This window comes from Nipponia nippon, unplaced genomic scaffold (assembly GCF_047370975.1).
Source record: "Nipponia nippon isolate SJK-2023a ecotype South Korea unplaced genomic scaffold, ASM4737097v1 scaffold_7, whole genome shotgun sequence".
Classification (NCBI taxonomy): domain Eukaryota; kingdom Metazoa; phylum Chordata; class Aves; order Pelecaniformes; family Threskiornithidae; genus Nipponia; species Nipponia nippon.
Genome location: NW_028262391.1, coordinates 49,727,153 through 49,741,184, shown reverse-complemented (window position 1 = coordinate 49,741,184; position 14,032 = coordinate 49,727,153). Strand labels below are relative to the sequence as shown.

General features: G+C 38.0%; 1 protein-coding gene across 3 annotated transcripts in view; it reads right to left on the bottom strand.

Annotated features, from left to right (window-relative positions):
• CDH13 (cadherin 13) overlaps window positions 1-14,032 on the bottom strand; it is a 520,720-nt gene that overhangs the window by 92,264 nt on the left and 414,424 nt on the right. For all 3 annotated transcript variants that reach the window (XM_087740241.1, XM_009467298.2, XM_087740242.1), the window contains one exon: window positions 5,670-5,810. In XM_087740241.1, the coding sequence (XP_087596367.1) occupies window positions 5,670-5,810 (141 nt within the window). The remainder of the gene's footprint in view (window positions 1-5,669; window positions 5,811-14,032) is intronic.

Genomic DNA, 14,032 nt, shown 5'->3' with positions numbered 1-14,032 from the left:
GGTGCTCTGAAAGTCTCATATCCTCTTTGAACCATGAGCAGACGGAGATACATATTGTACTCCAGGGGCTGTTTTACCCCAGTGGGTAGCACAACTGAATCAGAAGACAGTGCTGGAAGTCATCATAAATCATGGTGACAAGCAACCTATTCACTTACAGGTCTCTATAGGAATTGATGAATCATTTATTAAAGCACACATTAGTCATTTATTACTCTTTTATAAACCATTTATCAGTAGGTATTCAAAATGTGAGCAAATAATATTTTTCACTTAAGACTCGCAGCACTATTATATCTCAGATTTCACTGTGGTGATGTTTTGTCAAATTACACAAATTTTATTCTGTTCACAGGAGGCAAGCTTCTTTATTTAACTGGAAAATTCATTTCTAAGATCATATATTCCTAAAATCTAAACTAGGAAAAATATTTTCCCAAATCTTACGCTCCTGATGTGACACAATTCTTTGTATTTTGCATTGCTTTGTCCCAGAAATGGATGAAGTTGAAGGTGAGGATGGAAATGGCAGAAAGAGGAATTGTCTCGAGAACAAGACTGTTTGCTGGCCAAATGAAGTCTCTCTTTCTTATGAGCAAGTGAGAGCACTCTGACAAATCCCACTACTTTTCAATGTATGACTAGGGATGCGCTGCTGTCCCAAATCTGCGGTGAAGGACAGATGTGAGAACTAGGTGGACTGTAGAAAAATAATCCCCTTAAGGCACATCACTGCATTCTTCTCTCAAGCACCTGATTGCATTTACCAAGGAAAGACAATATATCTGATATTAAGAAAAAATCATAGAATCATAGAATCATTAAGGTCGGAAGAGACCCTTAAGATCATCGAGTCCAACCGTTAACTTATCACTGCCAAGTCCACCACTACAGCATGTCCTCAAGCACCACGTCTACCCTTCTTTTAAATACCTCCAGGGATGGAGACTCAACCACTTCCCTGGGCAGCCTGTTCCAATGCCTGACAGCCCTTTCTGTGAAGAAGTTTTTTCTATAAAGTATTACTTAAGAGCAGCAATGGAATCTTCTTCCCTGGGAACAGACACTTTAAAATATCAGCATAGAAGCCAGAAGAGGGAGGCAAATATACTCAGTGAAATCTCATTTTTGAGCATATATTCTGCATTCAGTAATCGTATAAGACCAGAAGTAGGATTCGTTGTAGTATTTTTTTAGAGGAGGAAGAACAGACAGGAAGGGGAGAAATCCATATTTTTGTCATGTTGAAACAATATTTTTTCCTCTGCTGGGTCGTAGGGAAGATCTGGGCAGAACCACGCCTACAGGAACACATACAAGGGAAGTATTTGCCAGCTTGTGGCTTCCAGCAAATGCTACATTGCTAGTTTTTCATCACACTTCAACCACAGTGACATTAACTGTAGACTAAAATCATTGTTTTGTAGGCATACAACAATGCAGTGGTCTGTCAACAACTGTTAAAGTGACACAAGAAAATAATTCTCATTTTTCTTAATGTGTTAGGTATAAAAACAATACTCAGCACCATTAGCATTCACTCAGTCTAACTCATTCCCACACAGTTTGAATATCCTGCAGTACACAAACCAGGTATCAGATTTTCCAGAATGATCAATTCCTGCTCCTTGCTTTGCTTCTTTTCTTACTTTCACGTAAGTAATCCCTTGCTGCTGAACAAAAGTTGAGCCTAAGCCCTTAACTTGCCAGAAAGGAAATGCCAAATTGCTTTTTGTGATATAAAATACGTGTTGTATTCAGTAATAATTCACAAAAATAAATTTTAAAACTCTTTCATATTATAGAAATAGGGTTGTAAATTTTCAAAACTTCCTGAAAAAGAGGCCACTAACTTTACAAGGATCTCTATTTTCATTAGCTATAATTTAAATCTGGCACAATATCCCGGCCACTGTGACCTTTTAAAAGGTAGACCTTGTTACCTCACCTGGGATTTTTGGAGGAGCTCTTAAAACATTGCTCTTTTAGGCATTAAAGATTAAATTATTTAAACCCCTGGAGGGAACAGGGTACTGTTTGCACATCTAAATGGATTTTTGCACTGCTCAGAGACTATTATGAACAGTAAGGCTAAGTATATACGTGAAATAGAACAAGGCAGATATTTTGGAGGTGTGTAGAGTGATGGGGCAGTAACAAAATAATTAATGGGGCTGAATCCCACAAAGCAGTGTCTCATACATTAACCCATCAAAGTACTACCTGACACATACTTATAACCTCAAGGGCTTAAACGATTCCTCTGAAGTTAATGGAAGTGCTGTGTTGGATCACAGCCAGGTTTGCTCAGCTTCTTCTGTGATTATACCCCGATACACCATCAACAATTTTTTTCCCTAAGCACGAAGGCCACAACTGCATCAGAATGGCACAGGTGTGGTAGGCGGGGGAAAAAATAGCAGATGGAAGAACAGATTCACTAGACAAATAACCCCTTTTCCAGCAAGATCTACATAAACTCAGTAGAGGCTACTGCAAAACTGCGTACATCAACAAAGGAGCATTTAGACCTTTCTGAAAACATCAAATAAAGCCCGTTAATGAGCATTTTGAATAGTTGTGTAAGGACCTGACCTCCAAGGGATAAATATAGTAAATAGGAGTACACAGAAGTGTATCATTGCTTAGGGGTAGATCCACAAACTTGTTTCTGGAAGAAAAAAGAGGAAGAAATTGGTCAAGTGTCAAAAGATAAAACTCATCTTCACTGGACAGAGATGTGTTCACGCATGGCTGAGATTGCCTTGCACTGAGGACTCAAAGAAATATCTGTTAACACGTATAAGACTTCTTGGAAATAGAAATATATAGAAATATAGAAATTTTCAACTTTGGAGAAAACTATGAAAAAAACATTAAACTTCTGTCTTGGCATTAATATTATTGAAATCATATATATCTTTATTAAGATATACACAACAATGCATTCTACATTCTACAAAACGCCATTTAGTGCACAGTCTGGGGTACCCAGTGTTGTACTTATACAGTGTCCAGACTTTTGAACAAATTCAGCTCTCATAACTTCATTGGCTTTCACTATGTCAGATCAGGAATGAATTTGGCCTCTGTGTTTAAAGATGAAGAGAACACATTGAAAACTTGGCTTAATCGAGCTACATCAACACCATATGACAAATAAAGGCAGAGCTATTTTAGGTAGAAATTATACTATCAGAAGAAAACACAGGCCAGTAAATAAGCATTTGTTTTACCAAAGGGAATAAGGCATTGAGAGAAAGTATCTTTAAAGAGAAGGAAGATAGCTGGGAAAAGATGTCGATACCATAAGAACCTAATCCTAGAGCCAGTCTCAAAGTAAATAAAAGAAGATGCACTCTGAAATCGAACCTTCAGATTTACTGAATTTGAGCTTTCTACTTCAAAAGTTATCTTGTAGAATACGTCTTTTTCTTTCAAGTCTCCTTCAAATCAATAGTTTTGCAGCATGTGGTATGCGACTGGTATTAAAATATAGTAACAAAGTACTTCAAGCAGTAAGCAAAATAAAGGGGCATTAGCTCTCTTAACAGACACTCTCCCTCCTCTTACACTACTTATTTTAAACAGAGCATATGTTTCTAAAGGGGCCTGACACCATAAAAAAAAGACTGAAGTCTGATTTTTCCTGCCTTCTTCATGGAGTAAGAATATCACTTAGCAAGGCAGAGGGAAGATTTCTGAGGTCATTAAGATCTCTAAATAGTGAAAGGTTCAAAACCATACCACAATGTACTACAAAGACAGAGATGTCTCTATAGGAAAATTTATGTCATATAAAGTGCAAGAAAAACGTATAAGACCAGACTTTTTAAAGAAAGCTATATAATGCTGTCTCTTCACACTTGCTATATTATTTCTATCCTGAAACCATCAGGCTTTCAAGGGTACAGAGTACTTTTTACTACCACTAACTGAACTGAATTTATAAACATTTCTGAATTTCCACAGAAATAGACACTGTCTAACAGTACATTTGGGGCTAAGCAGGCCCCCACGTTTTTTAACATGCTTGCCCAAATTACCAGGGAAAACTTTTAAGTCAAACACGAAATATAATTATAAAAAGATTTCTTTTTATAAAATAAGAAGAAAAAGAAGATATCCCAAATTTTGGAAATTCTAGTAGGTAGGACTCTGAATGACATGAATTGCTATCAATATTGATTAATACAATTACTTTCTATTTCTAAATACAACAAGTTGACCTTTTACATAGTTATATTCCAGACGGCTAAAAAAATACAATATTTAAATATATTTTAACTACTGATTGCCAGGAAACAGCTTTCAGAGCATTAAAAGCCTGATCTAAAGGGTAATTCTAAGGGAATTAATAGTTTGATCAAAGCCGCTTAGTTATTGCCTATGTACTTGGAAAGGTCTGGATCAGGCTCTCCATGACACTTTTTAGGTGACTGAAATGCTCTTGCCAAAGCATTTTACTTAAGTAAATATAGCTATTGCCACTGAAAAATAATATTCCTGTTGGCAAAATTGTCATTGTTTCTTATTTCTTCTTCCCTTTTTTTTTTTTTTTAAACCTTCTCCATCCCTTTTTTAATTTGGTTATCCAGTTTGCATTTATAAAAGAAATAATTAATCAAGTAACATGGCAGTAATTTGTTTCAAAATAATCTGTTGTCAAACCACTAAAATTAGGCCAGAAAACAAAAATTAAAAAAAGGTAAAAATATACCTTAAGGAGAAACCCAAGACTTTTATAGCAATAGGCTTTCCTTTTCTTCTTCTCAAAGTGCCTTAAAATCAGCATCCCTCATGCTTACTTCTCATTTTTTGGGAATATTCCTTAAAATCTGCAGAGCCTCAGGAAACTTCTGCAGCAAAATCCAAACCAGCTGCTATTAGGTAAAACTTTTGACACTCTCTAATTCTCTCCAGATACCAGAGGCAAAAAAAAAAAAAAAAAAAAAAAAAAATCAGACTAATAATAAATGCAAGGGAGGGAAGGGAGCAGTGTGGGAAGGGCAGGGAATTTGGTAGACGCTTTGCCTGAAACCAGATACTTTGCTGTAGCACTATTACACTTTCCTGCAGGCAGTGAATATCTTTTGTTTTGGTTTGGGTTTTTTTCAGACTTTTCAGCACTCTTCAGTGGAATTCAACTTGCAGGGAAAAAAAAAACTTTCCTTGCAAATTCCACCTGTAAGTGAAATGTAAAGCTTTTAGGACTAGAGCTTTCATTACAGAACTCTCAACATTAGCTGTTGCACAGGTGAAGTACAGAAGCCAGGACAAAACATGTTGCTTTCATGCATGTTCCTGACCATCAAAAGCTGTAAGCTAGAACGTAGGCAGGAGGGAATTCTCTGTTTTCGTCCATAGGAGCAAAAGGAGAAAATTACCACTAGCAAACTTATTTTACAGGTTTTTGTCTTGCTAGCCAACTGCTGAATGATATCGCTTGACATAAATTTTTACCTTGTCGTTGCATCTTGTTTTGGAGATGACACATACAAATTTATTAATGTAAAAGAAGAAAAGAGCAGCTCCAGAAAAGTCTGTCACATTGAGCTAGAAAGATGTCCTTAAGTATTTTCTTCCATTAAGGAACATTTTTATATTTAGAAACAAGCTAATTACAATTACACGCACCATTTTGTAGAACACAGATGGCAAACTCTTACCTCCTTCTTGGTAAATTCTGGTGGATGGTCATTTTTGTCATCAATAAGAATAGTGGCAGTTGCTGTGCCAGTTAGTCCCACATCAAGACCACCCATGTCCTTAGCTTCTATAACTAGCTCATATTTCGGGGTTTCCATAGTCTGAAAAAATAACAGAAAAGAAAAGGTTAAAAAAAAACCCCAACAGATTACATGCTACTTTTAATTCACATTAAAGTAATAAATAAAAAAAATCTAAAACTTAATTAGGCCTGATAAAACATAGCATAGAAACAGCTCTGTTATCACAGTGTTTTACCAAAACAGCACAGCTTTCTACAAGCTTCAGCTGCTACAATAGAAACCTTATTTGGAATACGGTATGAAGGAATACAGGTGAATGTTGGTAAACAGTACAAAATCTATCCTGTTATTTAAGGAGATTAGGAAAGAGGAAAGAAATTACAATATACCTGCTCCTTCAGAGTAAGCTCTCACTTCATTGCACCAATATTTAGCAGCTTGCTTCATCAGTGTTATGATAGGTACATAATTAAATACTAATGTCACAATCTACATATAAATTAACTTTATTTTATTAAATCACATTCATTCTGTGCATTAAGGTTGAGACTGGTAATCTAAGTTTGCTTTACTGTAAGAAACAAGAAAGCAGTTTCTAAAATGGGCAATGACTGCCAGTTACCGTACAAAACAATTGTGTATGGTAACATTAATGATTTATACCTATAATATCCAATTTCTATGTCATGGTTACTTATCTGGCTGCCTACCTAGTGTAGAAACAGATAGCACAGGTCCATAGCAAAAGCCAACCTTAATTTCCCTCCCCCAAAAGACAGCCATAACAGGAAAAAAAAGTTTGTGGCCACTGCTCTGCAATGGGAATGTTACAGCATTTCTAATTCACCTCTCTTGCATCAGGCATGAAAGCACATCTGTTTGTAAGCTGGACAATGGGGTAGTAATACATCCCATCAAAGGGAGCTATTATCAGCATCAGAACCTGCTCCCATGGAGCTCGTAGAGAATTTTGACATGGATTTCACTGGAGACAAGACTGGGCACGTAATTAAAATGAATATTTTCCCCATTTGTATGGCTGCCTTATATGGAACCATCTGCCCAAAGACCATATGTGCTGTATCACCAATGGAGGACACAGATGGGAAAGTGCTGCAGTCACCTTTAAAACTATATGGTAATAATATCACGTGTGCATAGGAATGTTTTTTCAAACCTTCCTTGAAAAATAAATCTGGATCTCAGGGGCAAAGCGACATAATGATGCCTGAAAGAGCACCTAGGGCACCACTGCTAGAGGGCTTTTTTAACCTCAGACCAGCTCTGTCAGCCAACTGTGTTTACGAGAACCAAGGCTACACATCTTTGACATCACTCATCTTATGTCCTTCATCTAACACTTTTCCAGAGAATTAACAGGCAGGGAGACAACTGGTGTGAAACTCCATATAGCACCACAGTGATCTCTGTCTACCACCCATACACTGCCTAATAAAGCAGACTCAAGGAAGCTGAAAGTAGGGCTTATCCCATAGCAGAGAACATAGAATCATGGAATAGTTTGGGTTGGAAGGGAGCTTCAAAGGTCATCTACTCCAACCCCCCGCAATGAGCAGGGACATCTTCAACTAGATCAGGTTGCTCAGAGCCCCGTCCAACCTGACCTTGAACGTTTCCAGGGATGGGGCATCTACCACCTCTCTGGGAAACCTGTTCCAGTGTTTCACCACCCTCATTGTAAAAAATTTCTTCCTTATATCTAGTCTGAATCTACCCTCTTTTAGTTTAAAACCATTACCCTTGTCCTATTGCTATTGGCCCTGCTAAAAAGTCTGTCCCCATCTTTCTTATAAGCTACCTTTAAGTATTGAAAGGCCGCAATAAGATCTCCCCGGAGCTTTCTCTTCTCCAGGCTGAACAACCCCAACTCTCTCAGCCTTTCCTCACAGCAGAGGTGTTCCAGCCCTCTGACCATTTTTGTGGCCCTCCTCTGGACCCGTTCCAAAAGGTCCATCTCTGTCTTGTGCTGAGGACCCCAGAGCTGGATGCAGTACTCTAGGTGGGGTCTCACCAGAGCAGAGTAGAGGGCCAGAATCACCTCCCTTGACCTGCTGCCCACGCTGCTCTTGATGCAGCCCAGGATACGGTTGGCTTTCTGGGCTGCGAGCGTGCATTGCCAGCTCACATCCAGCTTTTCATCCACCAGTACACACAAGTCCTTCTCTGCAGGGCTGCTCCCAATCCGTTCATCCCCCAGTCTGTACCGCCTCATTTAAAATTTTAAAAGACTTATTTCTCATCTCTAGCTTAGCAAATCAACCTCTTGGCCCACGCAATCTCCTCTGTAGCTAAGGGATTTGAAAGCATTCACTAAATAGTGCATTTTGCATTATGCATTTTCCTGGGTACCTCACAACACCTTTCTTGGAGCATGTGTAAGAAGGAGATCCCAATTCCTTAGTACTTAGATCTTGAAGCATTTTTAGGCCATGAGAAAAGCAACCGTATCAGTTGCTCATCAGATCAGCTATTATGAAGCAATATATTTGCATGTAAAATCAACGAGTCAAGCCAGAAGATATATTTAGTTCTAAAAACATATGGACTACTAGAAAATCAGATGCCACTGCCACTTAGGGGATCCTAAGAAATGTATTTCCTTAAGTCTTAAAACATTATTGCATGAAACTCATCTCAGAAGGCAGCAAACCCAGAACAGGATTTTGATTTATAACATCATATAAATATACGCGAAGAAATATTACTGACACGTCTCCAACACAAATTCAGATTACAGAGTGGAACAAAATTTACAGTTTTCATATATTTATTTTCTAAAATGTTTTCAATGTATTAAAACCTGAATGGAGCTTCTCTCCCCTCTCCTAGATGCAACTTTTTCATTATTTTGATTAGGAAGTTGTTATTATTGTATGGAAAACTTGCAAAGCCATTTATCACTTCATGTTTATAAGCCTCTTTGCTCAGAAAGAGGCCCATTTTTACTCACAAATTGGCCTTTTTTCCTTTGAAAACTGTCCCATTTTCTATTGAAAGCAAGCCCATTTATGCTGGAAATTGTGTCTACTGCAGCAGAAATTTCTGTGACAGGAGTCCAATGTTTAAGCTCGCTACGGAATGGGAAAAACATTGAATTTTGAGTAGTATTTCATATCATTATGAATACTTCACACTTTCCTGCTATGCAGCACTTTCTACATCTAGTTCTGTCACCAAATATTTGCTTTGTTAGAGAAAGCAACTCCTAACAGATCCAAACCCGAGAGCAGAGGCATGTTCCCATCAGATACTCTCTTTACACTAGGAGATTGCATGTAAAGGACTTGTTAGCATTTCTTATACTTCTAGCCCAGTTAATTCAGGCACTAGTAGCAATTATTAGGATCTGTGTGATTTATCACACTACTGGTAAATCCTGGGACACGGGAGACAGGATCTGTGGTCAGAGCATGGGTCCCTGTCCTCTTATTAACCCCGTTCCCCAGCCGATGACACTGCGGAGGGCCGGGGTCTGTGCGGGGGGCATCCCCCAGGGCAGGGGCTGCAGTGCAAGCTGTCATGGCAACTCCTCATCTTTTCCCTCTTCACAGGGCTGAGGCTTTTTACGCCAGTGCAGTCTCTCCCTGCGCTTGCTCCCATCTTGTGAGAAGTGAGTGCTCCTGGAGGAGGGCAGTGGAGGAGAAAAGCAGCCTTCCTTCACCTTCTCCTTCCCTGCTACACTGTGCAGGTTAGGGCTAAAAGCAGCACCCACTATTGGTAGCGTTTTGGGACCCCACAGTCCCTCAGACTGCTGTCCCACCATGACATTGCCTGTGACTAAACCCAGGCCCCCTACTTCTCGAAGCAGTGACCTAGCCCCTGAAGCACACTCTTGCAAAACCCAATTAATACCCTTTGGATAGTAAGATGTTAGCAATATAAATGTGTAGCAACTCTCAACAAAGTGGATCTACAGCTAAAAAGGATAATAGATTATTTTAATAAATGAACATTAAGCTGCTGTTTGTGTGGCTTATTATTTATCAACTGTGACTTTGTGAGGTGTACCACTATTGAGAAGGTTTGTATAATTACAGCAGGAGAACCATTCATTTCCCCATAAATTTTCACTCTAGTCATTTAGCCACGGCAGGGGTGACACTGGCAAATTGTCTGGATTGCCAAGGAGGTGAGCTGTGTCTTGAATGTTTTTCTTTGAATCCACCCACTGCCATTCTCACCAGCGTTAACATTCCTATCAGATTTTACTCCCCTGCTGCCTGGACATAACTGGTTCAGCACTGGTAAGCAACTAGAGGCCAGAAAGACACTTTTCCAGATTTCAGATTCCTGACAAAGCCAGCAGGATCTAATCACAACAGAGGGAAATAAACAGTTCAGTGCAGACACACACAGGTGGAACAAACCAAGTGATTACTTTTAGGTAGTGCTGAATGAAACCAGATAATGATGGTTTTCTGCTGAGTCTTAATCTTTTAATATTTCCTGCAGATACAATAAAAAACTTAAAAGAATCAAACCATGGCTAGTATTTCACACCACCTGCAGTAAGAGTCCAAGTCTTGGTATGGGCTATCACTTGCAGGCTGTACGGCATTCATGTGCCATTTAAATTCAGCTGGAATTGACAGCATCTTCAGTACAGTAGGACTCAAAATGTAAGATGGAAACAAGTGGAACTACTTGCCTGATTACAAGAAGGGTTAGGACCCTTGGGTGACCACTGGTATTTTCAATCATGTCCAAGTCCTGAATTTCCAGTTATGTACGTGGACTCTCAGAGCCTTGGCATTGCTAGAACAACAACAAATCCCCTCTCGGCAACTTCAGACGTCCAAAGCTTTTAGAAATGTGACCAATATATCTCTCCTTGTTTATTTATCTGGTAAGGAAGTGCAGTCACTCAGGAAGTTGGTATTTTCACTGAGGCCTGGCTTTTTTCCATCTATCTTTAGACATTCAAATTAAGCATCTACTTTATTGGAGCATCACTGTCATAGAGTCAAAGGAGAGAAGCCATTTCTGTATTTGTCTGCACTGATGATCTCAGGAGCTCAGTGCTCCCTAGTGCATGTACCTTGGTGCATGACTGAAGATGAAGATCTTAATGACTTGATAAAGATCACAAAAAGGAGCACCAAAGTGAGAAACAGAAATCACATTCTGGCACTGTATTACAGAAGCATATGCTAGCAGCGAATGATTAATTGTTTATCTAGATTCAATGGCCCTGGTAACTTTACCTCTGGTTGTGGGAGGAGGTAGGAGAAAATCTAGCTTGCTTAACTTCTGAAGTTCAAAAATTTCAGTCAGAATTTTTATTTGAATATAAAGAAAAGCAGAATAAGTAATGCAGATTCACCAGAAAGAAGAGCATAAGAAAACTCCTGTAACAAAGACCTCTTTTTGCTGTTGACACCTGAAGGAGTTATGACTAAATCTAATCTATAAAGTTGGCATATAGATCGCATATGTATAAAAAGCACTTCATTCTGGATGAAAATTGAAATCCTGGTCACCGTTAGAGTCAGTCAGATACAATGTACATTGGGAAGCCTATTTGCTAAAATCATGCTTTCTGTTTTTCCAGTATAACTATCTAGTTATTTTCAGGAGGTAATATATCTTCTGGAAGGACACACTATGAGGTATTTGTAAATCCATTTGTGACGCTGAAGCTAAACTAAGAAGAATTTGGGTCAAGACTTAATCTTCTTTGTAACATGTGAAGATGGACTGGATTCAGAATTTTAGGCTACTTTAGTCTTTTATTTAATCTGTAATTCAAAGATGTTTAAACAGGAGTTCAACATATTTTCTTGTAGATCTTCACAACATTGTTTTACTACCAGTATTTAAACTATATGTAGGGGGGTTGAAAATGAATCAGTTCTGGCAAACATAATTTTTCCCTTTTGTATTTATTCACGTCATCAGCCTGCTACCCAACTTAGTATATTTTGTAGTTTCTCTTTTAGTGAATTTTAGGATCCTGCTAAGGATTTCAGGCTGTGAATCCCTGCCCCACATCAGCACCCAGCTAAAAGCTGCAGATAGGCACCAAAGTCAGGAAAACAACAGGACTCTAGCAGTCCATCTCTTCAGTGTTTCCTCCTGGCTGGGTGTCCCCCATGAAGTGTTTTTAGCTAGGTCTTCATCCAGTGCTCTCCAGTCATTGTAAGACACCTACCAATTGCATGTCCAGAAAAGGGCACACTTAGTATCACAACACCCAAGCCTTCATTTGCAGCTTCAGTGCTTCATCTAAATAAAATTGGGGAGAATAGAAATTCCTGAATTCACATATAGTACTCAGTTGCTAAGATCAAAACAAACACTGTTTGGGAAGCAAACACCGTACAGAATGTTCAAAACTCTTGTAAGGGTTGTAAATATCCTTTCAGGCTATCTTAATACTTATTACCAATCGAGAGTTTTTACTATTTCGTGGATATTTGTAATTCTGTTTATAAACTATGTATTCATGCGTAATACTATATGCTACCATATCACAGTTGTTACTAATGCCTTTATAATATAATGCTAACCAGAAAGAAAAATTCTTAGGATTTAAATAATTTCAGTTCATGCTAAATAAATGCTTGTGTTCATTTAAGATGATAATTGCATATAGTATGTACTGAATATGTCCTGTTAAGACATAATGTTCTTGTTGAGAAACAATATCAACATTGAATCTAACATTGTTCCAGAGTATGCTGTCAGGATTTTGACAAATGTAGAATTAAAAAAATGAAGCAATGTAACTATTAACAGCTCTAACAGACATAATGCTTTTATAATTATAATATCAGCATTTATTTTCAATGCCAATTGCTGCTGTGTGAAAAGGGCAATATACACAGAGGCTTTGCATTCAGAACTTGAATTACAGTTTGATGAATACAAAAACCCAAACAATTTTGTAATGTAAATCCTCTTTAGCTCACCAATTTCCAATTTTTTTATATCATAAAGGAAGGTCTACAGTTTAATCACTGTAATAATGTACTTCTGTTATGAAGAAAATCAATATCTATTTACTACCCACAGAAGACATATAGTTCGTAGGTATATCTGGAAGCAAAGGGAAGACTAAATTTTCTCCTTCAACAGTTGCTGTTAAAAAAGGAGAGAAATTGCTCCAAAGTGCTTGATACAAATGGGTTTCCTGGCCAGAGGTATTTGTTCACCATCAAGAGGAAATCTGTAGCTATTTAATATATAGGATCTATAGGATCAAGCCTTTAACTCTTCATAATGCTGACATAACCATAGGGCTGATATACCTGGATATGTTTGTTATATTTTACATGGAAATACAGGAACTGTATTTGCATGTTTCCAGTATTTTGTGTAAAATTATCAGTTTTGACTGATATGCAAATTAGGATTTAGAGTTGCCATTGAATTCGTATCACTTTGGAGAAAGCTGCCAGCCATGATGGGGTGACAAGCTTTCCTTTGAGAAATATTAGAAATCTGCAGAGAAAAACTGTTTGCTGCTCACTCACTCACTGTACAAACATGTGCATCTCAGCTCTTCTATACAAGCACCGCAGTATTTGTGCAGACATTAACTTAAGGGAGCATCCTTACATTGAGAATGTTACTAATAAGGAATTTCTCCTTGGGTAGAGATCACCAGTTTCTAGGACAGAACAGTGATTGAAGCTCCATTTAGTCTGACATATTTCCATTTAAATTATTATTGTTAGTTAGGCTACTACTAGAAATAAGCCCTGGGAAGAGAGCAAATATTCAGGATTCTAAACAAAATGCTTAATTATCATAAAAGATATAACACCATTGACGTTAGTACCCCTACACTGATTTTTACCAGCCATACATATTTCCCTGAGTATAATTTGTTCAGAACAGAATGGCGTGTTGATCTGCAACAGCTACTCACTAGATGCTCACGGCTTGGGAGAAGAAACATTTTCCATGTCCACTGTGCAAGCAGTATAAAGTACTGTAATAACTTTGAATAGCAACAGAGAATAAGAATCACAACATCCCAAGGAAAATACTTGCTGTCAAACACCATTAAGTAATACTTTTTTTTTTTTTTTTTAAACACAAGCTATGTTTCAGCCTTCCTTCTGGACCAATGTATGTAATTTCCTTTTTTTTTTGTTCCTGGAAAAAAATTCAGCTGTTCCTCATAATTAAACAGTATTGCAGAAACCTTTCATTCCAGTGTGAAAGCACCAATTATTACGTAACTTCTTTTTCTGATTTTAGACCATTTAATCACTCTACTATTATTACATACTCGGAGGTGTCAGGAATACAGCTACTGCACTCATCTCACC